Source organism: Panulirus ornatus, chromosome 33, assembly GCF_036320965.1.
Source record: "Panulirus ornatus isolate Po-2019 chromosome 33, ASM3632096v1, whole genome shotgun sequence".
NCBI lineage: Eukaryota > Metazoa > Arthropoda > Malacostraca > Decapoda > Palinuridae > Panulirus > Panulirus ornatus.
The window spans coordinates 22,993,620-23,017,406 of record NC_092256.1 but is presented as its reverse complement, the minus strand read 5'-3'; the positions used below and the strand labels follow the sequence as shown (position 1 = coordinate 23,017,406).

The 23,787-nt window shown below is 38.3% G+C and overlaps 2 protein-coding genes across 7 annotated transcripts in view; both read right to left on the bottom strand.

Annotated features, from left to right (window-relative positions):
- Positions 1-1,598, bottom strand: part of LOC139759605 (uncharacterized) — a 77,272-nt gene extending 75,674 nt beyond the window's left edge. For 2 of the 5 annotated variants that reach the window (XM_071681917.1, XM_071681918.1), the window contains exon 1: positions 1,356-1,593. The gene's annotated coding sequence lies outside the window, so the exon portion shown is untranslated. Of the gene's footprint in view, positions 1-1,355 lie in introns of all 5 variants that reach the window. The other 3 variants (XR_011715117.1, XM_071681920.1, XM_071681919.1) reach the window with 3 other exon arrangements.
- A 4,888-nt stretch (positions 1,599-6,486) lies between these two features.
- On the bottom strand, positions 6,487-21,891 carry MsrA (methionine sulphoxide reductase A). Of its 2 annotated transcripts, none has more exons than XM_071681915.1 (5): positions 21,737-21,891; positions 18,062-18,240; positions 16,867-16,981; positions 14,705-14,841; positions 6,487-12,864 (listed from the first exon to the last, which is right to left on the bottom strand). In XM_071681915.1, the coding sequence occupies exons 2-5, from the start codon at positions 18,154-18,156 to the stop codon at positions 12,657-12,659; spliced, it is 555 nt and encodes a 184-aa protein (XP_071538016.1). In that variant the 5' UTR covers positions 18,157-18,240; positions 21,737-21,891; the 3' UTR covers positions 6,487-12,656. The 2 variants fall into 2 exon arrangements, with proteins under 2 accessions (XP_071538016.1, XP_071538017.1); XM_071681916.1 differs by lacking the exon at positions 21,737-21,891 and adding an exon at positions 21,642-21,659.
- Positions 21,892-23,787: the final 1,896 nt, after the last annotated feature.

Below are 23,787 nucleotides of genomic sequence, written 5' to 3'. Positions count from 1 at the left end.
ACCCTTCTTAGAGATGGGATGTATCAATGCATGTTTCCGAGGAGAGGGAAAAGTTTTGGTCATTAAGCAGAAATTGAATAGATGAGCAAGCACAGGTGCATGTTCAGAGGCACACTCTTTTAGTACACAGGGATGGATGATATTGGGACCATAAGCCTTGCTTGTGTCCAGAGAAAGAAGCACTTTTCGGACAGTCATAAGAGATCACAGGAAGAGGTATAGGATTAGAAAGAGGAGCATCAGGGGTAATGTTAAAGTCATCTAAGGTGGAGTAATAGGAGAAACGGGAACCAAAGAGAGCTGCTCAGTCAACTAGACAGACAGATATAGTACCATCAAAATGGAAAAGAGAAGGAAAGGTAGAGCGACAAAAGTTGTCAGAGACGCCCTTAGCTAAAGACCTATCGGTGAATGACAAGGAGAGTTTGTCACAATTTTTCTGAATAAAGGAACGCTTCACCCCACAGATAATGTGTTTGCAGTGATTAAGGGTAGTGATGAAAAACTGATAGGAACTGGAGAAATGTGTATATATGTGTACGAGAGGGGATGGGTCTTTCTTCGTCTGTTTCCTGGCGCTACCTCACTAACTCAGGAAACATCAATCAAGTATAGTGAGTATAGTGTAGTGCTCTCACAATCCAGTGAGAGCACTACAGAAAATATCTATTGTCCGACAGTATTTTCTTTTTCATACTAATATATTCTTAACTCATTTGAACAAAACTAAAGCATATTCTCTAACTCATTTGAACAAAACTAAAGCAATCTGGAAGATATAAACCGTGTAATTTTGGTATATTTCGGCTTATTATGAGGTTTTGTCACACACCCAACCAAAGGGTTATGCCCTCAAGCTCCTACAGTTTAACCCACCTTAATTCAACCCAGATGTGGCATAAAGGAGCACAATGAAGAAAATAAGCTAATCAAAATAAAGTTTCTCACCGGTGGCAACTAGCCGACAAAATAACAACTACTTGAGATACAGTGCCGATATTTTTTTAATCCACACGCCATGATCGTTTACTAGGAATTACAATACCTACTTTTCAACCGAGTCCACCTTATACTACCTGTCTCAAATTCAAATTGTTCACATTTTTTATCCATTCACCACAATCGTTTACTCACGATTATAATAACCATCCTTCAACAGAGTCCCGAGTTCATCTTACTCCACTTATATCAACTTACTTCATTTTACTCTCTCCTACACACACTAAAAACAGATGCTTAACTCTGCGTCAGCAAGTCCATATCAGTGACCTGGAATTTATCACCCTTTGCTTCTACAATAATCTTTATGAATCCTACCTATTGGAATGGTATTCATGATGGTTGTAACTCCTTACCTACTAAGACGTAAATCTGTAGCTTCTCTCTAATTAAAGATGAGGAACTACCGCGTTACAGCTGTTAAACGGTGCGGTATGACCAAAACATTCATTCAGTGTTTTCGTCCTTGTGAGGTATAGGAACGGTGAAGTCGCCACCAATAGAGGATCGAGTTTCTATACAGGAAACAAAAGTACCAGAATGCTCTCGTGATCAACAAAAGTAGAATCACATTACTTTTTTTATCCAGTTGGAACAATTGATTAATCTGTCTGCGTGCTTGATGGTGGCTGGGAGTTGACGGCTTCTAATTCATCGTTTCATGCAACCAAGAGATAATCTGATTGCGAACGTTAAACATGAGGTCGACGTACTTACTAATATGCAACCAAAACTTTCCAGTATAAGATGAAGCTAAAATTATTTACTGAAAAGGCAAAGATATGATGTCACCTAAATGATTTGCATTCCATTATATTTCCAAATGCATTGGAATAATGATGCCGACATTTACCTAAAACTTCGACGTCTTGAGCGGACATTTCAAAACTCTAAAAACCTTATTTCTATACTCCACGTAAAACTGAGTTAATCAAAATTCGTTGTAATAAAACAAGGGTGATGAATTTGAACTCGGGTAGCACTTTTATACTGCGGGGGGAAAAAACCTGGCACTCAAGAAGGCACGCGTATTTTTATTGAAAAGTATGCTTATTAAGGAAATAACATCAAAATATGTTTATAATTAAAGCAGCAATTAATACCTGAAGTTATAGTTGACAAGTTTTGACCAGATCCATATGATGAGCAGAAAACGTAAAGGTTTTTACTGCTATAAGGCCCTAAGCTCTTCAGTTCATTGACAAATCTTTGTATTACTCCAAAACTGTGTTCATCGTAAGAGCCAAGGAACCTCATAGCACTAATAACCTTCAATTACTATCGTATCACATCATCTTCCAAGGGCTGCCCCAACTATTTAAGGAATTCCCATCAGCATTGCATTTAAGATTAGCAATATTGAAACATGCTTTTTATAAAAACGCGCCTGAAGATTCAAGCTTTTCTTTCCTTTATCTAAATATCTTTTATCTTTATTATATCAAAACTGTACTTTTTCTATTTTTCATATTCTTTTTTTACAATAGGTATTTAGGGGTGATTTCAATCACATGCTAAATAGGGTTGCAGGTCTAATGCTCCTCCTCATAGGTCGCTGGCCGTAAAACCCAACAAACTGGATTTGTATGGTGCTGTTGGGATATAAAAGATTTCATGAATTGTTGGCCCTGACAAGAAGGATTGTCTTGAACAATCACATGTTTACCAAATGGCGTCCTAGCTACATCCCTTATTTGTATATCAACTGACTTATTTCTCTCGTTTCTCTCCTGATGATATGATTATTACACGAAAGTGCACTTGGGAACTAGTGTTTCATTTTCCCCGTGGACTCATAGGAATATATATATATATATATATATATATATATATATATATATATATATATATATATATATATATATATATATATTATTTTATATTTATTATACTTTGTCGCTGTCTCCCGCGTTTGCGAGGTAGCGCAAGGAAACAGACGAAAGAAATGGCCCAACCCCCCCCCCCCCATACACATGTATATACATACGTCCACACACGCAAATATACATACCTACACAGCTTTCCATGGTTTACCCCAGACGCTTCACATGCCCTGCTTCAATCCACTGACAGCACGTCAACCCCGGTATACCACATCGCTCCAATTCACTCTATTCCTTGCCCTCCTTTCACCCTCCTGCATGTTCAGGCCCCGATCACACAAAATCTTTTTCACTCCATCTTTCCACCTCCAATTTGGTCTCCCTCTTCTCCTTCTTCCCTCCACCTCCGACACATATATCCTCTTGGTCAATCTTTCCTCACTCATCCTCTCCATGTGCCCAAACCACTTCAAAACACCCTCTTCTGCTCTCTCAACCACGCTATTTTTATTTCCACACATCTCTCTTACCCTTACGTTACTCACTCGATCAAACCACCTCACACCACACATTGTCCTCAAACATCTCATTTCCAGCACATCCATCCTCCTGCGCACAACTCTATCCATAGCCCACGCCTCGCAACCATACAACATTGTTGGAACCACTATTCCTTCAAACATACCCATTTTTGCTTTCCGAGATAATGTTCTCGACTTCCACACATTCTTCAAGGCCCCCAGGATTTTCGCCCCCTCCCCCACCCTATGATCCACTTCTGCTTCCATGGTTCCATCCGCTGCCAGATCCACTCCCAGATATCTAAAACACTTCACTTCCTCCAGTTTTTCTCCATTCAAACTCACCTCCCAATTGACTTGACCCTCAACCCTACTGTACCTAATAACCTTGCTCTTATTCACATTTACTCTTAACTTTCTTCTTCCACACACTTTTCCAAACTCAGTCACCAGCTTCTGCAGTTTCTCACATGAATCAGCCACCAGCGCTGTATCATCAGCGAACAACAACTGACTCACTTCCCAAGCTCTCTCATCCCCAACAGACTTCATACTTGCCCCTCTTTCCAAAACTCTTGCATTTACCTCCCTAACAACCCCATCCATAAACAAATTAAACAACCATGGAGACATCACACACCCCTGCCGCAAACCTACATATATATTTCATACTATTCGCCATTTCCCGCGATAGCGAGGTAGCGTTAAGAACAGAGGACTGGGCCTTTGAGGGAATATCCTCACTTGGCCCTCTTCTCTGTTCCTTCTTTTGGAAAAGAAAAAAAAAAGAGCCATTTTCCGCGTTAGCGAGATAGCGTTAAGAACAGAGGACTGAGCCTTTGAGGGAATTTTCTCACTTGGCCCCCTTCTCTGTTTCTTCTTTAGGAAAATTAAAAACGAGAGGGGAGGATTTCCAGCCCCTTGCTCCCTCCCCTTTTAGTCGCCTTCTAAGACACACAGGGAATACGCGGGAAGTATTCTTTCTCCCCTATCCTCAGGGATATATATATATATATATATATTGAATCAAGGCATGTGAAGCGTCTGGGGTAAACCATGGAAAGCTGTGTAGGTATGTATATTTGCGTGTGTGGACGTATGTATATACATGTGTATGGGGGGGTTGGGCCATTTCTTTCGTCTGTTTCCTTGCGCTACCTCGCAAACGCGGGAGACAGCGACAAAGTATAATAAATAAAAAAAAAATATATATATATATATATATATATATATATATATATATATATATATATATATATATATATATATATATATCTACTATCCATGGGGATAGGGGAGGAAATACTTCCCGCTTATTCCCTGTGTGTCTTAGAAGGCGACTAAAAGGGGAAGGAGCAAGGGCCTGGAAATCCTCCCCTCCTATTTTCCTTTCCTCCCACAACTTGCATTCCTCATTACCATTTTCATTCCACAAAACCTGCTCAAGGATATAGGTTTTTAAATTTTCAGCACATCCAAATTATGACATTAAAATTTTTCCACATGCTCACTGCTCTTACAAGTCATTCCATTAACATTCAGAACCATCACCCTTAATTGCTCTTCCCTTTTACTCTTTGGTGTAACTGGTAAACTCCAGTGCCTTAGTGTTTAGTGTCTCACCCTTGAAAAGGCCACTAGCAGAAAGGTGCAGCACCACTAAATTATATCCAAGTAGAGAAACAAAAATACATCTTTGTTCCTTGTTAGGAAGAGCAACCTTTCTACACCCAAACATTTCAGATTAGAAAAAAAAAAGTAAAGGCGAGATTAGCTTCAAAATCGAACCGGCTTAATAATGTATATACATCTGATCCCCTACTTACGACCTACGACCATCTGTACATACAACTGGTAAAAATACGAAATAAAAATGATGAAATATGAAGTAAAGAATCTTAAATAAATGGTAAAAAGAAACTACAGAATCATATAATTAAACTGGTTAATAAAAACCGAGAATCATGATAGAAATTGAGTAGGATAAAAGAATGCTGTACAGGTACAGAAATTCTACATGCCATGCTGAAATGCATCTGACTTACATCCATTTCGAGATCAGACTGGTCAGTCAGAACAGAACTTTGACGTATGTTGAGGACAGGGTGTACTATACCTTACCTTAACCTCCTAGTGTATGCAGCTTTCCACCTTCTGTGCTTTCTTATGTTCAGAAAGATATATGCCTTGCCTATATAAATGATTTCCCCTCTTTATGTGTATTTTATCTTTATCTTCAATGTTTCAGTTCTTAAGTCCTGCAATAATTATTATTTTCCGTTACAACACCTTGTTCATCTGGCTATTTCATTTGTGGATTTTGCAAGAAACTATGACATCATATATGTAAGTAGGAAGGAAGGGCACAATGGTTCAAAGTGAATGTAGGTTGCATCAAAAGCGTAGGCCATCACCATGACAGTTTAAGGATAGGATGGAGAAAATGCACGGGTCTTGGAGTCAGAGGCAGGTCTAAAGTATGCTGTGGGTGGGAGGGCTTGGATGATTCAGTTGTTGTTTGCAGGTAACATGGCTTTGGAGACAGATTCAATTGTGAGATTACAGAATGAAGCATTTGAATTTAAAAGTCTCTTTGAAGGGATGAAGGTGAGAGTTAATGTCCATAAAAGGTTATGAGGTTTAGCAAGGAAGCCAGACAGTTGGTTTGAGTGTGAACTTAGATGGAAAAGAACATGGAGGTAGCACAGTATTTTCAATATCTTGGGGTGGACATGGTAGCAGATGGAATTATAGTTGCTGAAGTGAATCATTTTATGAGTGAGGGGGTAAAGGTAATGCATACACTGAAGATTGTCTGGAAAGATAGTCTTTGAAAACTCTGGAAGAGCTCATAAAATATTCATGAGCTCTTCCACTAATAACTTTAGGTAGACATTTCAGAGAGAAGTTTACAAAACTAGGTCCTGAAGTTAACTCTGGATGATCTACTGTTTACAACAGTATCCCTGTGGGTAACCAGCAGTACCAGTCAAACATTCAATATCAACTAGACTTGTATGTTACACAAATACACAGGTCCTCTAAGGTTATCATCTGTGCCAATAAGCATTTTCAATTGAAATATCATTAAAATTTGCAAAAGGTAATGGACTAAGACATTTTTGGTGTAATCAAGCTACTCATTTATATTTCCTCCCTGTTTATTCAAATTGCATACATTTACCAAGTTATGTAAAAAAACAAAGGTAAGCGATACATACACACCCAACTGAATAATTTCTTCCACCCAGAAACGTTGCCAGATTTTGTTCTTGAGCTTCATAATAGGTTGGGAATGTTTGCAACAGCTACTTTCTTCTACATATTGGTTGTAAAATCATAACCGGAACCTAATGATGTAAAAACACATGACTCTCTTGAACTTCATAGGAAACTATCTGTTAATTTGACAATGGTTTTAAGAAATTTTTTTTAGTCAAGCTTCCCTTTGGCTTAAAGCAATTCATCTATTCAAATGACATCAATACATTCAAAAGACTTATTTACAGTGCTTAGAATTAGACCTACATTAAAGCATCTATGAGTTTAAAGCAAAAGTCATAACATTTATAAATAACCAAGTTTATGAATAATAAAAATTTTACAATTAAACTATGACTGTTATACAGTACAGTTTTAAGTTTTGCTTTTTCCTCAAAAACATATGCTCTTGGCCAAACTTTACATGTGAAACTCTACAAAATCATAACCTCTTTCTACTGTATTTTTCTAGAGATTTCTTCCTTGCAAGCTCCTTGTCAAATCAAAGCAAAATTTTAGGCATATCTGATAAGCTAATCCCTGCATTAAAACACATGAAAATTTTAAATATATATAATTTTTTTTATAGTAAAAAGAGTCCTGATGCGTTGTGTGGATGCGAGGTGCGAGCCCTAGTTAAAAATGTATGGAACAAGGAGAATGTGCTGGAGATGAAATGTTTGAGGACAATATAAGGTGTGAGGAATTACTGAATAAGAAATGATAGGGCAGAGACAGGTATGGCAGTAAAAGGATTACGTTTCAGAGACCTGAAGAGATTATGGTGAAATGGCCTGGACATACACAGAGGATGACCAAAAAGGAATGCATGTTGGAAGAGGAGGGAACATTGGGGAAGAGAAAACCTGAGGAGGTGAAAGGATGGAGTGAAAGATGCTTTGAGTTTTCAGGGCCTGAATATGCAGGATGTGAAGCATGCATGGGATAAGCAAATTGGAGTGATATGGCATACAAGGTGTGATGTGCAGCCAGTGGGCTGAACTAGGGCATATGAAACAGTAAGGGGAACTGCTGAGAGGTCTGTGGGACCTGGTTATGAATATGGGACTCTGGTTTCAATGCATTATACATGACAGCCAAAGAGTAGATGCGAGTGAATGTGGCGACATACCAGGTGTGCATTACTTAAAATTACTATTGTAACATACACCCAGGGATATATTCTTCAGGGGTTCCTGAAGCCTCAAAGTTGTGCTACAATCAGTAACATGGAAGGGATGGACTCCTTAGACACAGAAGGTTCTTTGACGAACTACTCTAATGATCACACTTAGTTGCAGATGATATTTGAATTCTACTGCAGCATAATCAAGAGGAATACAGTAACAGCCCATGTATTGTTTTCCCATACTTGATCACTGTTTCCTACGTTTATGAGGTAGTGCCATAAACTGACAAAGAAAGGCCAAATCCATTTAAATTGTTTATGGATGGGGTGATGAGGGAGATAAATGCAAGTCTTGCAGAGAGTGGAGAGTTTGCAGTCTATAGGGGATGAAAAAGCCTGGGAAGTGAGTCAACTACTGTTAGCCAATGATACAGCACTCATGGCAGATTTAAGTAAGAAACTGCAAAAGTTGGTGACAGTTTGGAAAAGCATGTGAAAGGAGAAAGTTGGGACGTAAGTTTGAATGGAGAAAAATTGGAGGAAGTGAAGTGCTTTCGATATCTGGGAGTGGACTTGACAGCAAATGGAACCATGGAAGTGGAGGTGTGAGACAGGGTGGGGAAGGGGGGTGAAGACTCTGGGAGCAATGAAGAACATGTGGAAGGAGAGAACATTATCTCAGAGCAAAAATGGGTATGTTTGAAGGAACAGTAGTTCCAACAATGTTATATGGTTGCAAGGCATGGGTTATAGATAGGGTTATACAGAGGAGGGTGAATGTGTTGCAAATGAAATGTTTGAGGACAATAAGTGGTGTGAGGTGGTTTGATAAGAGTAAGTAATGAAAGGGTAGGAGAGATGCATGGTAATAAAAAAAGAGTGTGGTTGAAGGAGCAGAAGAGGATGTGTTGAAATGGTTTGGACATATGGAGAGAATGAGTGAGGAAAGACTGACAAAGAGAATATGTGTCAGAGGTGGAGGGAACAAGGAGAAGCGGGAGACCAAACTGGAGGTGAATGGAAGGAGTGAAAAAGATTTTGAGCAACCAACATACAGGAGGGTGAGAGGCATGCAAGGAATAGAGTGAATTGGAATGATGTGGTATACCAGGGTTGACATGCCGTCAATCGACTGAGCCAGGGCATATGAAACATCTGGGGTAAACCATGGAAAGGTCTGTGGGGCCTGGATGTGGATAGGGAGCTGTGGTTTCATTGCATTACACATGACAGCTAGAGACTGAGTGAGAATGAATGCGGCCTTTTTGTCTGTTTCCCTGGTGCTAGCTCGCTGAAGCAGGGGGTAGCGATGCTGTTTTCCTGTGGGGCAGGGTAGTGCAAGGAATGGATGAAGGCAAGCAATATGAATATGTAAATGTGTATATATGTATATGTCTGTGTATGTGTATGTATATGTATGAATATATGTTGATATGTATATGTATATATATGTGCATGTATGGCCATTTATGTATATGTGTATATGACTGGATGGGCCATTCTTAGTCTGTTTCCTGGCACTACCTTGCTGATGTGGGAAACATCAATTAAGTATAAGAATATGTATATACCAAAGAATGCTGCCCACATATTCCCTGCAAGTCGCAGATGGCGAGAAAGAGGGGTGGGAGCGGGTGACTTGAAATCTTCCCTTCCTGTATTACTTTCCATAAGAGGGAACAGATAAAGTAGCCAAGAGAGGAATTTTCCCTCTAAGGCTCTGTTATTTGTTCTTGACACTATGTCGCTCATGTGGAAAATGGCAAGCATGTATGAAAAAAAATTTCCATATTACTTTATGAATGGTAAATTGCAACTCAGGTGATTTATCTAAATTTTACAATACACCACAGGTTTCATTACGTTTCCAAAAGAAGGAATGGAAGAAAGAGCCAAATTCGTATCTTTAATCCTCTAAGGCTCAGACATCTGCTCTGAATGCTACTTACGTTAAGCAGGAAATAACGAATGTCTGAAAAAATATATATACGCTAGATGTGCTTCAAAATGCAGGAGCTTGACTAGCATTGACAAGCTTTTGGAGTTTCTTTATGACACTGTTGAGGAGGTTTGTACCAAAATTGATCGAGGCTTTACACATAAAAAACACACAACCATGCCTCACAGACCTTTCTATGATATCATATAACAAAAAAAAAAAAAAAAAAGGAGATTTTGATTGACAACCTACCTTTCAGCTCCATAATCCCTCTGACAAATGTCTGGTAAACTTAACAACATAACATCACACATATAGTGGAATGCGGTGGGGTCCTCCACCCAGAACCCAAAGGCCAGATGTTTGGCTCACAATGTTTGTTTGACCTTTGCTGTTCACATCATTCAGTTACCATCCATATCCAGAGATTTGACACCAGCAGTAACAAGAGGCAGGCCAAGGACCAACTTATCTCCCAGCACTCATTCTTAATGGCAGTGTATTCTTAAGAATGACTGATAGCATGGCTGAAGATTGTCCAACACCCCTGACTGGGAGGTAACCCCTGCTCATGTCAGAAATATGATGCTTACACGACATCTATCAAGAACCCTTAGTTATAATATGGCCATAATTGCCTTTTCTTCGTCTGTTACTAGCACTAAAACTTTTACATTAGTTAATGATGCCACTTAGCTAGAAGGATCTTATCTTCAACAATTTCAACACATGGTGGGTAGGGGTTGATAGGGGCTACATCTCTGGCTTGAGTTCTCCTAGAGCCCATTACAGCAGTAGAAACATCAAACTTTCTAAACATGATTGGTTAGCAGGATTGGGGCACACAAACCATGGAGGTTCCCCTCAAGTCCAAATTTTAGTCCACCAATACATTGTCTTTATAAAAAAGTGGTTACCAACATCAGGTGTAAGGGAATAAACTTGTGCAAAATGAAATGTAGCGAGCATGTGGCTTAAGAGGGGTGGGGGTAACTTTTCACTCTTCCATCATTAATAAGGGCAATACTTGACTTCCCAATCCTTAGGCCAAATCTGATAGCTTTGAAGAAAACAGCTTTCTGGTAAATGTCCATAGGATTTGTGTGGGCCTGTAAGTGCATCATGGTTAGCGAAGAAATGGCCATATTTGCTCACCCTCTGACTGTCAGTCATACATAATGCACTGAAACCAGATCCCCCTATCCACAACCAGGCCCCACCAATTTCTCCATGGTTTCCCACAACTGGTTAATCTGCCTTGGTTCAGCTACTTATAATTAGGTACAACATCAAAAATTCCAGAATGCCTGAGACCTGGGCATTGCAGGTTTCTTTACTTTCCTCATTTCTGGAAGAGCACGTTAAAACAAACAGAAATCTAATTTGCTGTTTAAATAACTTTGGTTTCGGTTCTCACATTGGTATAATAATATACTTCCAGTGCTTTATTTCTGATACTAAATGTATGAACAATGTCACATACCTTGCAAACAGAGTAGAAATACTATATGTAAAGCATAAAAATAAAAAAAAATCTACATTATTTTTCAGATTTCTGATGTTGAAATTTTTGGTGTGCAGTACCTGTACAATAAATGCTAATATCATTCTTGTGTGTAATTTCATACTCATGCTTACACTAGCAAAATCTGATGATAAATTTTCTGTAACATGCCACTCCCAAAAGCAGTGGAAAATTATCATAACATAACCTTTTGTTCAACAGTAATCACTGTGCCTATGCAATAATAAGCTTAGAATAATACCATCATGATTCGTGTCTCTAAAAATCTAATCTTATGGTTTAGAATATTCACAAGTATTTTACAAATTCAGAGAGAATTTCAAAAACTAAAGTAACTGATCCAAGCTATTCTCTGAATACAAGAACTACTAATTCAATGAAAAGTGAAAAAAGACATTTGGTAAAAACAAACTGGCTTGTACATATGCAAAGTGAACAGCCTGAAGTGATGGAGGTAGATAGGGGTAACATAAAAAGTAAGTCAAGCAGTACTGATGTCTTTAACACACAACACAGCACAATGCCTGAGATATTTTTGAGGAGCTTCTGGAAAGCCATCCTACTTTCAGTACAGAAAAAGTATTGTTTAGTAAGAGGTGAAGACAATCAGGTGTGGTTAAATATTCTTAAAAACAAAAAACCATGGGTATCATCACAATTACTGCTCAACACTCCTGGCTTGGATCTTCTGGTGAGGCACTATTGCAATATTTTGAAGGGGGAGGTAGTGGGCTGCTGTGCTGATGGCTCTCAAATCGAGAAAATGGTCATCAAACACTGATGAGGGCAATGAGTCACAAAATCATTCTTCACCTGCATGCTACAGATATTAATTCAATAACCTTGAACCTTTCTCATGTAATGTAGAGCAATAAAAGGTCAAGACTGAACAAAGTAGATACTGTTAGAAAATCAATGTGTAACGGAATAATTCTTTGAACCATCTCTTCAATATGACACCAAGAGCACACACAAAAATTCTATTGCATAAGACTTTGTGCAATTTGGCCTGGAGTGCTGAGTGGGAAATGAAATATCTATACAACTATAGCACTGAAAATTAAGAGTAATATGAAGTTTACATACTAAGTTAAAAAAAAATTACTGAATACTTCCCCTTACAAGCAATTCATATGCATAATACATAAAAGTCCATCCTTGTTTTCACCCACAGGGAATTTGAGCTATGGATGTTAATCAGAAGGCATAAATTCCTAAATCTATTAAACAAACCAAAATTATGCATGGGCACCAAAGGTTATGATAAAGCCAAGTTTTCCTGACATCAAATTTTTCTGTAGAAAAACAAGTGATAACATTTTGAAACTATGAAACCTAATATTAAACTTGGGAACTGAAGTTCAAAAATCACCAATAATGCCAAATTTGAGGAAAAAAAAATAGCTCTGACCAACAGCAAAATATGACATTTTATAATTCAGCTAGTTCCAGAAAAAAATTACATGTGTTGGCGGATGTAGTCAGCCATCTTCTCGGTTATTCCCCATTTCTCCCATTCCTCTTCAAACTGATCCATAGTCCCATAACCTCCTATATAACCATTAATACGTGCAGCTACATGGCTTTTGATTAACTCATCCCCTGGACTGATGTCAAGGGCATTAATGAGGAACGGATGGCGCTGAAGAAGGTACTTCTGGTGGTAACTGGGGGGGAATAAATTCATTTATTGCAGATAATCATTGTGAAAGCCAGTTTTCTTTTCTTTTTATCAACAAGAGAATTACAGTATACTAAGGTTTCACTGCTTTACCAGACTATCTAGCAAAATGTCTCCAATCCTTGAACTTGGTAAGGGCAATATTGAACACTGGTGAATAAAATAAATCATCTCAACTTCGTATGGGAAAAGAAGTCTAAAAGTATTCTATGAAAAGTGCTCTTAAAGACTAAAAATATATGATATATGTGAAGATAATAATCCTGTGCATATCAAAATCTGAAAGAAGTGGAATTCTATAATGAAGTCCAAAACCACTCAATATCATCTATCTCTTGAATATAATTGAACTGTTTCCCTAAATACCTCCCATTCTTCACCTACTCCCCTAGGTTCGATTACTCTCACCTTTTAACATTCTACACTTAACCTCTCCAGGTATTTCTTCAACAAGTTTCTTTTCCAAGCTCACTTACTTTCACAACTCTCTTCTCAGGTGAAGACTGGTCTGCAGCTGGGGTATGTAATGTCACCATGGGTATTCAATCTATTTATGGATGGGGTGTTGAAGGAGGTAAATGGAAGGGTCTATGAGAAAGAGGCTCATATGCAGTCTCTTGGGGGTGGGGATTCCTTGGAGGCAAGTCAGTTATTTGCTGCTGACAGAGCACTTGTGACAAATTCAAGTGAGAAACTACAGAAGCTGGTTTTTGAGTTCAGGAGAGAGTATAAGGAAAAAATTTAGAGCAAATGTAAATAAAAGCAGGATCATTAGTTTCAGAAGCACAGAGACACAGCTAAGTTGGGTGTGTGAGTTTGGGAGAACTTGGAAGTGATAGTGGGCATGCAAGTGAATGGACCCATGGGAAAAGAGGTAAGTCATAAGATAGATGAAGGGGCAAAGTTCCTGGGAGTACTAAGTTATGAGTGAAAAGAGAAGTCACTATCTGCAGGGAGGGATGAAGATGGAAGTGTCTGAAGGTATATCAGTTCGTGGTGTGGTACTGAATGGATATATATATGAAAATGTACATTAGAGGGTGAAAAGTTTGAGGGCAATATGTATTGCGAGGAGAGCTGATCAAGCAAGTAATGATAGGGTAATAAGAGAAGTAATGTTGTGAGAACTGACAAGGTGATCAATTAATGATTGTGTAATAAGTAAGGTTGAAAGAGCTGATGAGGGAGTGCTGATAAGGGTTAGCCATATGGTAAAAATAAGTGATGAGAGATTGACAAAAAGAATATACGAGTCAGAAGTGAAGGAGTTAAGAGGTAGACTCAAATGAAAATGGAAGGATGGAGCAAAAGATTCTGAGTGATCTGGGCCTGAACTTGCAGGAGGGTGTAGGGCATACATGAGATAGTGTAAAATTGGGGCAATGTGGTATAAAATGAGATAGTGTAAAATTGGAGCAATGTGGTATAAAGGGGAAAGTTATTGACATGGAAACCACAGAAAGGTCTGTGGGGCATGGCTGTAAAAAAAAGGGGGACCGTGGTTTCAGTGCATTACACAAGAGAGCTAAAAGGCAGATGTGAGGAAATTATGTCATTTCTTTGTCTGTTCCTGGAAGTACTCACTAACACATGAAACAGTGAACAAGTATGAAAGAAAGAAGAAAGAACTATAAATGATCTTGAAGGCTCACAAAACTCTAAAAGCTGCCTCAATTTTTTTAGTGTTGAAAAGTTGTTTCTCATTCAAGCAAACATAATTTAGTAGAGCTAAGATGAAAAGACAAGAAATTATTCAAGGCAGATGGAACATTAAGACAATAAGTTTATAGAAGTAAAACTAATCAAAGTATGAAAATATAACTTACTCCTCAGCATTGTAGAAAACTTTAAAAGGGACGATGGAGGTCGAGATGGGAGAAACACGTTTTTTCTGCTCTGCTTTCATCGTTTCCATGGCCAAACGCTTCTGTTCCTCATCATGGTATAATATGAGCGACATGTACTGGAAAGCAGCAGAGTAAGAAAGATGTAGTGATGACTGCAATCTCAGTCAAACTTAAAACTGAACAAGTCAAACAATTAGACACTTTTTTGATAAAAAGGTCAGCAACAAGAGTATTTCCACCAAGGCTGAGAGACAGCCAGTGGAACCCAACAAAGCTACTTTGGTAACTGAGACTGAAGTCTAACACCTCATTAGCAGAATTACTCAGATTCACACTTATTGGGAACAAATTTGGCATAAAGGAAGACTTTGCAAATGGAGAATTCAGTATCATCCTATATTTGTTATATTGATATCAAAAAAACAATATAGCTAACCCTTACATTGCAGTAAAAAAAAAAAAACCATGTACATTTTACAGTATGAAGACCATTGCTGTACTGGTATGGAGTGCCTCTTCTCCCCTCATTTAAATTCAAAGCCATGCTTTATTGGTATGTAATGATGCATTATGTCACAAGAAACAGTAATCAGCACCGAGAAAAAAATCCTATAGTAATACTTGCTCATACAGTACAGGGAAGTACCTTCTGGGGACCCTAGACATACTTGTATGGGTTGCCTTTCCCTATCATCATTCAAACTAAAAGGTGCACTTTAACAGTATGCAGATACCTTATATTACAGATACAACCAGCACCACGAAAGAATCCTAGTTTCTTACTTCCCCATGTAACATAATGGGGGAAGGTATGGCCCCAACTGGTGTATTTCCAAGATCAATTTGTGGCTGATCAACAATAATCTTTGGTAAGAATAATTTGGCTGCTGAACTGTTTGAGCCATGAAAAATTCTTTGGATATTAGTAATATATTGATGGTGGCAGAGATGAAAAAGATGTATGTATCCAATGGTCAATAAAGTCAATAAATATGTGACAAATGGAGCTCATATGTGTGCTAAACTTCAATGTCTGTACAACAAAAAATATTTTGGCAAACTCTGGTCTTAGGAACCCCCATAAATTTCATGGGCTGGGCCCTTTAGCAGTGAGTTACATAACCCCATCACTGCTTTTCAGGCTGCTGCAGCTTCAAAACTGTGCTAAAATCAATAGCAGAGATAAACTGGACTCATGTGTATATCAAAATCTGTTCAATGATACTGACAGTGATACATCCTTACCAAAGGAGATTCTTCATTCATATTGTAATAAAAGGCTGGGGTGTTTAAATGTGTGTGGATGCAGCCAACATGAGGAGGTAGGAGAGATAGGTTGTCTGTTTGAGGAAAGAAACCTGATTTTTTGACTCCAAGTGAAACAAAGTTCAAGGATAAAGGGGAAGAATGGTTTGGTAATGTCCAAAGCGGAAACTCAGGGGTTGGGGAAAGGACAAGAGCTAAAAACAAGGTAGCACCGCTGATGATGCAGGAATGGTGTGTGAAAGAGTGGAATGAAGTGAGTTCTAGACTGATGTCAGTAAAAATGAAAGTAGATGCCAGGAGATGAGTTATTATTAGAACTTATGCACCTGGCCATGAGAAGAAAGATCATGAGAGGCAAGTGTTTTGGAAGCAGCTGAGTGAGTGTATCAGCAGTTTTTTTGCAAGAGACCGGGCATTCCTGATGGGGGATTTGAATGTAAAGGTGAATGGTGTGACAGTTGAGGGTATAATTAAGGGGATGGGTTATTCAGTTTTATGAATGAAAATGGTGAACAGCCTGTAGAAGTGTTTGCTGAAAATGGTCTAGTGGTAGGGAATGCCTGGTTTAAAAAGAGGGACATACACAAGTATACATACATGAGTAGGAAAGATGGTCAGCAGGCATTATTGGATCACATATCAACTAATAAGTGTGTAAAAGAGAGACTTATGGATGTAAATGTGCCGAGAGGAGCAGCTGATATCTGTTCCGAAAATCAATGTACAACTGCTCTTGAAAGGTGAGAATCCTTCAGATCTGCTTAATAATCTTGTTTTAATTAATCAGTTACAAGTATACCAAACATACTAAAATGCACTGCATGGATACCATCATACTTCTTGGGGAAACCACTTCCCCTCCAGTCACTTATTACCTGCCGTGAACATTTAGATGTTGGATTATGATGCTTCCAGAACAAGGACAAAAGAGTACAATAGTCAGTCTGCTCTGGATTGTAGTCTATGTCCACAGTTTCAGTGTGATCACCCCTGAGCGAAGAGAAAGAAAATATGAATATCATTCATAAATGTACAAAAAATACTAATGTTCAATACATTTTTCTTCTTTTTCTTTTGTCCTGTTGTTCAAAACTCTATTCATACACAATTAAAACTTTGTAGGTTCCTAAATACATAACTAAACAATTAAAAAAAAATACTTCTTTTTACATGCCAAAATTGTTGCATATGTACTGCAGCCTCTGAAGTTTTCATACAGAACATATCAACCTTTCCATCCATTCACATGAAGATCATGTGAAGAGTATTTGCCCTATCCTTTGCATGTCTCACACCCTCCTGCATGTTCAAGCCCTGAACCCTCAAAGCATCCTTATCAAAGTGTGTTTCAAGGCTTTAGAAAGCATAAATACTGTTCCTTTCCGTAAATCTCTTAGAGAATTCCTAAGTCTCTAAGATATTTAAGATATTCAACTCTGCCATTTCCAATTTGGTTTCCTGTTCCCCTTGTTCCCTCCACTTCTGATACGTGTGTCCTCTTTGTCAACCTTTCCTTATTCATTCTCTCCATATGTCCAAAGCATTCTAACACACCCTCCTCAGTTCTTTTAACCACACTCTTTTTATTACTAAAACTCTCTCTTACCCTTTCATTTCTTAATTGACCTTACTCGACCAAAACACCTCAAGTCCTCAAACATTTAATTTCCAACACAGCCACCCTCCTCCGCACAGCCCCATCTATAGCCCATGGTCGCACTCGTATAATACTGATGGGACTACCATTCCTTCAAACATACTCATTTTGCCCTCCCTGATAATATTCCAAACAAAGGGTCAATATGTCTCACAAAATGGAATTTTGTCCAGATGTTTATGAGCCCAAAAGTAGAAATAACCAAACAAGTACACCTACCACGTCAACTGTGATGTTCACCTTTATTAGACATCCACTGTCAGATATCCTGATGACTGGGGATTATATCTTTATTGGTGACTGTGCATATAAAAACAATAAGAAATTAAAAAGTGTATCACAATGTGAAAGGATTTATTCAAAAATTAAAAGAATAAACTTGTAAGATTAAGTGTTCAGTTACAGGTACTTACAAACTATAGTAGGTTGGGTTGACCTTGGACCCACCAGCATAGCCAACTCGTGTCCTGATGACACCAGAGGCACAGCCAAATAGGCCTTCTGGCATCCAAAATCATGACATACCAAACGTTGCTTTTTTGGTGGTGACCTGTGGTGTGAGCATATTTTTTGTTCCTACACAAAGGTTTGCCTGAAAATCAAGAAAAGTAAACTGGAATCAGTGTAAGTTACACTGACCAATAACCCTTATTACCACTCTATTCATGGCCCCCTGGCTTTTGCATTATTCCTATAATCTTTATTGAGTCTTCAGCTGAAAATTGTGAGGATGGGAGAAGATCTGGCTTTACATACCTAATATCAAAGGATTTTCATTTTACTGCCTAGCAGGGTATCAGCATAAACTTCTAGTACCTTATCTGAGAGCTGAACTTTTTTATTTTAGAAAACCTACTATGTGCTTCACTAGAGAGCTGAACTTTTTTTTAGCAGACAATCTACCAAGTGCTTTAACACAAGTCAAGTTTTCCAAGTAGGCAAAGGCATTTACAGCTATTCAGATGCTTTACTCTGACTGGGCAATTCTTTAAGATTCTGGGTATGAAAGAAATACCCTAAACCTGTATGCTAAGCAACCATTTTCACATGCTGTGAAATTCTGAAATTGAGAATTTACAGGAATATGCTAATATATGATCTCTAATTCAGTGGAAACCATTCTTGCATTTTTGTAGAATTATTTGCTTGACTGATTTCACATTTATCTTTTTCAACAATGAGCATTAAATACATTACTGAGACGAAACAAGTCTCACAACAATATCTTTCTTTTGCATCAAAAATGATATAGACAAAAACTAACACCAACTATGACCATCTTCGATGAAAGGGAAAATGGTAGAAAGGTAGAAACAGGAAAGATTAAAGAAGGAAGAGAATTCCACAGCTTCATTGTTCAAAGAATGTGGTATACAGCAATCAACAAAACTAATGACATGTCAACTACAATATAAGTGGACATAAATTAAATCTTAGCCTCATGCTGGACCAGGTTAGGTCTTCATAGGTTTTGATGATTTCTAAACTTATTCCACTTCATCTTATGTTCATCAACCCAAAGTTTTCCCTGATCTTCATAACCCTCCCCACTATAACTTTAATGTCTCAGAGGATAAAAATTACATATTGATCTTACTTCAAGTCTCAATCCCTACATATCTATCATCTATATCTCTGATGCCTGTTTCACCTGAAAGTCGCTCATGGGGGCGGCCACAAAAATAAAATCTATAACTAGTGAACTGCAGTGCCAATCCTTAGCTATTAGCACCTCACCTTTAACAGGACCCTTACCCTTAACAGGACACTAGCAGAGGGCAACTCTAGTGCAGAGTTATCAGAGGCTCCTACCTAATGTTCCTACTGACTACTTCTACCTAAAGTTCCTTCTTAACACTTCTACCTACTATTTCTACATCTCTACACTCAATAATCAACCCTTTTTCTTGTACAGCAGAGTTAACCCAGAAATAATTTGGTGTGAGGAAAACAAATAATCTGCCAAAAACCTACATGAACAATGTTATTCAAGAATACAGTGTCCACACAACTGAAAGTTTTGCATAAAAGTCACATTCGTCCTCACACATCTAAATTATCAATTCTCTCCCCAAACAGAAAAAGTGGAAGATTCACTGAATCCTTCAAAAATCAATTCTGCAATAGTAAGTAGATCCTAAAAGAATATCACATAATTTACTTTATGGGTTAGTAATTCTATCTTAACAATATCAGCGAAAATCACATTAAAGAACGCTACACTTCATATAATTCTATTCCATCTGCAGCAATAACTTTAATGAATCCTACATTTGCCTGCACTTCTTAAGTTGGAAATGCCTGGTTTTACAAAATCACAATACCAACCCACAATACTTAATATAAAATAATGTTCTCTTAAGTGATGGCTGCTAGTGGAATAGAATTCAATGAAGTTTACTGAATTCACTGATATTTTCATAAATAAAAGTTAGAATCGCTCCTTAAATAAAAAAATTAATGACTATCCCAACAAATCACAAATGAGTGTTACAAAGAATATATGCACTATCATATATACGACTTAAACAGACCACATATGATTCTTACATAGAACATATGCCCTGCTACATATGGGCCTTGTATAGCATATCTTCCCTACCACAGATGGGCTCTCACATAGAATACATGTCATGCCACATACATATAGCCTTATATACCTAGTATGTTATGTATGGGCCTTACATAGCACATGAGTATCTATCCTGCCTCACACAGCACAATTTCTCCCACATACAAAACTTACAATAAACATCTCCCTACCAAATATGGGCTCTGCAAAGCATGTCTCCTTTGCCTTGAATTGTCCTTACATTTCTACTTTCCCAAACATATGCCATTTACAGTATATCTGCTTTGCCATATATGAACCACAGGGCAAATCTACTCTGCCCTAAACAGCATATGTTATACCACATGAAATTTACTGAGCAAATATGCTATCACATATAATCCTTACATATCTGCTTTGCTACAAGCAAGCCTGACATAGTATATCTGTCCTGTCATGTACAGACCTTATATCATAAGTGCTCAACCACAAGCATCAGATGACAGGCAACCAACTAATGAGAGAGATAGAACCATCAAAGTGAGAGGTCAATGACAGCAAGGCTGTGAGCCAGCATCACAAAGGTTGTCAAGGGACCCTTCCTGGCCGAGGTTGCAACCTTATCTTTGCCTCACATATATATGGGTTGCTGGCATTACCCACAAATCCAAGGTCTATCCTTCTTGAACATAGCACTTGACATATAATTCATGCTTCTCTTTGTTCTTAATGCTACATTTCCTTGCATTTTATACTTTAGCTCTGCTGAATCATAATATCTTGGCAGATGTAAATAAAGATCAAGATAAATGATCCCCACAGTGTAGAATTCCCTCCCCATACAGTAGATATTTGAAATTACATATGAGCCTAACATACACCCTTCCACATATGGGCCTGAAAAGCAGATCTGCCCAGCCACGTATGTGCCTTACATAGCATATCTGCCCTACCACATACATGCGTTACATACCGTATATCAACATACATGCCTTACATATCTGCCCTAAAAAAGGTAATTTACAAATCATATCAGTGTACCCTGCTATACAGACGTCTTAGCACCTACTGCCCTAATACATTAGTTCCTCATAAAAATATCTGCCTTACACATATGGATCTTACACAGCACTCTTGCAGGCCACATATGGATCTAAGACGACATTTTTGCCTAGATATACATAGGCCTTACATATCTCCTTGTCACATAGGGACCTTATATAGGGTTCAGTTCTGCCCCATACAGGCCTTATAAAGCATGTGTGCCCTGCATCATACAAGCCTTCTAGTGCATATCTACCGTAACATATGGGCCACAGGATATCCGACCTGCCATAAATAGGCTTTACATAGAATATATGCATGCAGCACACTGGGCATATGTGCCGTGCCGTATACATACAGGCCTTACAATGCATATTTGCCTTCCATATGAGCCTTACACAATAAAATAAGGATGGATAAGAGTGGAGCACCACCACTAATGCAGGTCTGGAGGCATCAGCCACCATGTAAATTCAACTTAGATGGTACTCACGCCTGGACGAATAAGATTCATTTAGAAGAGGTAAGATGTCAGCCAAGGAAGGCCTCGGTAGTGGTCTATTAAGACACCAGGTGGGGTTGGCTATCTTCCAGTCACAGTGACTCAACAACTTGCCTCTTCACAATACAACCTGCCATACACCGCCAATTACCACATTTGCTTACAACTTCAATTTGAATCCGATGATCGAGATACATTTTTCTTGAGGAGTATTTGCAAATTTTCTTATAATCCAATGGACTAAAGTCAACCATATCTTTTTACCGATCATTTATCTTTAACTCCTTTCTTGAAGGTTTCACCCAAAAGTTACTTCTCCAGTAATTGTGATATTATCTATAATATATTGCTGGTTATTGATAAAAACTACTGAATCCTAAGAAATATCCAATTCTTTACCTAAAATTCATATAAGGTATAAATTGTAAAGCATTGCCAACCTAGCTAGACTGGTATTTCATACTTATCATACTATGCACTGGTGTTTGTCACGATTTTTTTGTTGTTCAAATCTGTAGATGTACTAACGTTTTGCACATTGTTATATAGAAAAAAATATTGTAAACATCATTGCATCAACAGGACAGTCAAGCACTGCAATGATAAGCAATTCAACTCCACATTATTTGGCCACCCACTGCCTGTGATCAGCTTCCAGCGGTAGAAATTTAGCCCATAGTATGAATGATGTTATTTCTGAACTAACGAGATTAGCAAGGTGACTAGCTTCGCTGAAAATTTTCCCTTCAAACCTATATAGACAAACACATTGCGTCGCTCAAGAGAAAGATTTTCGCCAATAAACCATCTTTTTTTGTTCTAATTTTAGAGCTTGGCGTGAAAGACCAGTCTTCTATTACCCTGAGCAAACACTCTTTTCGCGTCGTCAAGATCGTTGTACTGTGTAGATGCTGAGTGTCTGTCGAAGCTTGGCAGCCAGTGATGTTTCAGAGTGCTCTATTTTGTGTGGTTGCAGCTTTACTGTGTTTGCTTTTGAGAGGATGGACGAAGATCAGGAAAATGAAGCGAAGGGAACTTAGACGCATTTTAGGGGAGTCATTCCCCGACTGGTCGAGGTGATCAGCAGAGTACCACAGGGTTCAGATCTGGGACATTATTCTTCTTGGTCTGTACCAATGATTTGCCTGAAGGTAATGGCCTTCTATATGAAGAGGTTTGCAGATGATGAAGTCATAGGGGAAGCGTAAAGCGACGGGAATGCATCGCTTACAAGGGGTCCTTACCAGACTTCAGAGTTGACCTGAAACATGGCAGGTTGAAAATCCAGTCAGAGCAAATGTAAAGTAATAAAGATGAGACAAAGCGATAGACGGCCTTAATATGACTATTATCCTGCAGGAAATAAGCTTCCGGTTTCTTTGTGAGAGGATTTGGGAGTCGACATCGGCCCTAATATGTCGCCAGTGTACCACATCAGGAGAATAGTCAAGGAGACAAAATACCTGATGGGAAATATCAGACTACTTCTAAGTAGGTGGATTGGGAAGCCATTGATAAACTATTCACATCCTACAAAAGGCAGAAATTGGAATATGCTTCTTAAATTTGGCCACCACACTTAAAGAAGCACTAAGAGCTATTAGAGAAGGTCCAGAGGAGGGCAACAAAGATGCTACCAGAATTAGGAGAGCTAAGTGACAGAGAAAGGCTAGAGGCTTTATATTTACCGACCTTGAAAGAGACATTAGTCAGAGGTTAACTAATCACAATCTTAAGTTTTAAAACATCGATGATGTGAACAATAAAGAGTTCGAGTAATGTCGGGATAGAGTAACCAGGGGACATAACATGGAATTAAGCGAGAAACATGATGAAAATTATGCAAAGAAAAAATTCTATAGCATAAGAGTGGTGGATGGATGGAAAAAATTAATGAAGAATTAATGCAGAACGTATATAAACCTAAGAGGCATGATGGTGGAGAATGCTCAAAGGATGGAGCCTCACCAATGTAAAATTCCCTCCTTATACAGTACAAATAAGTAATAACACACACACACACACACACACACACACACACA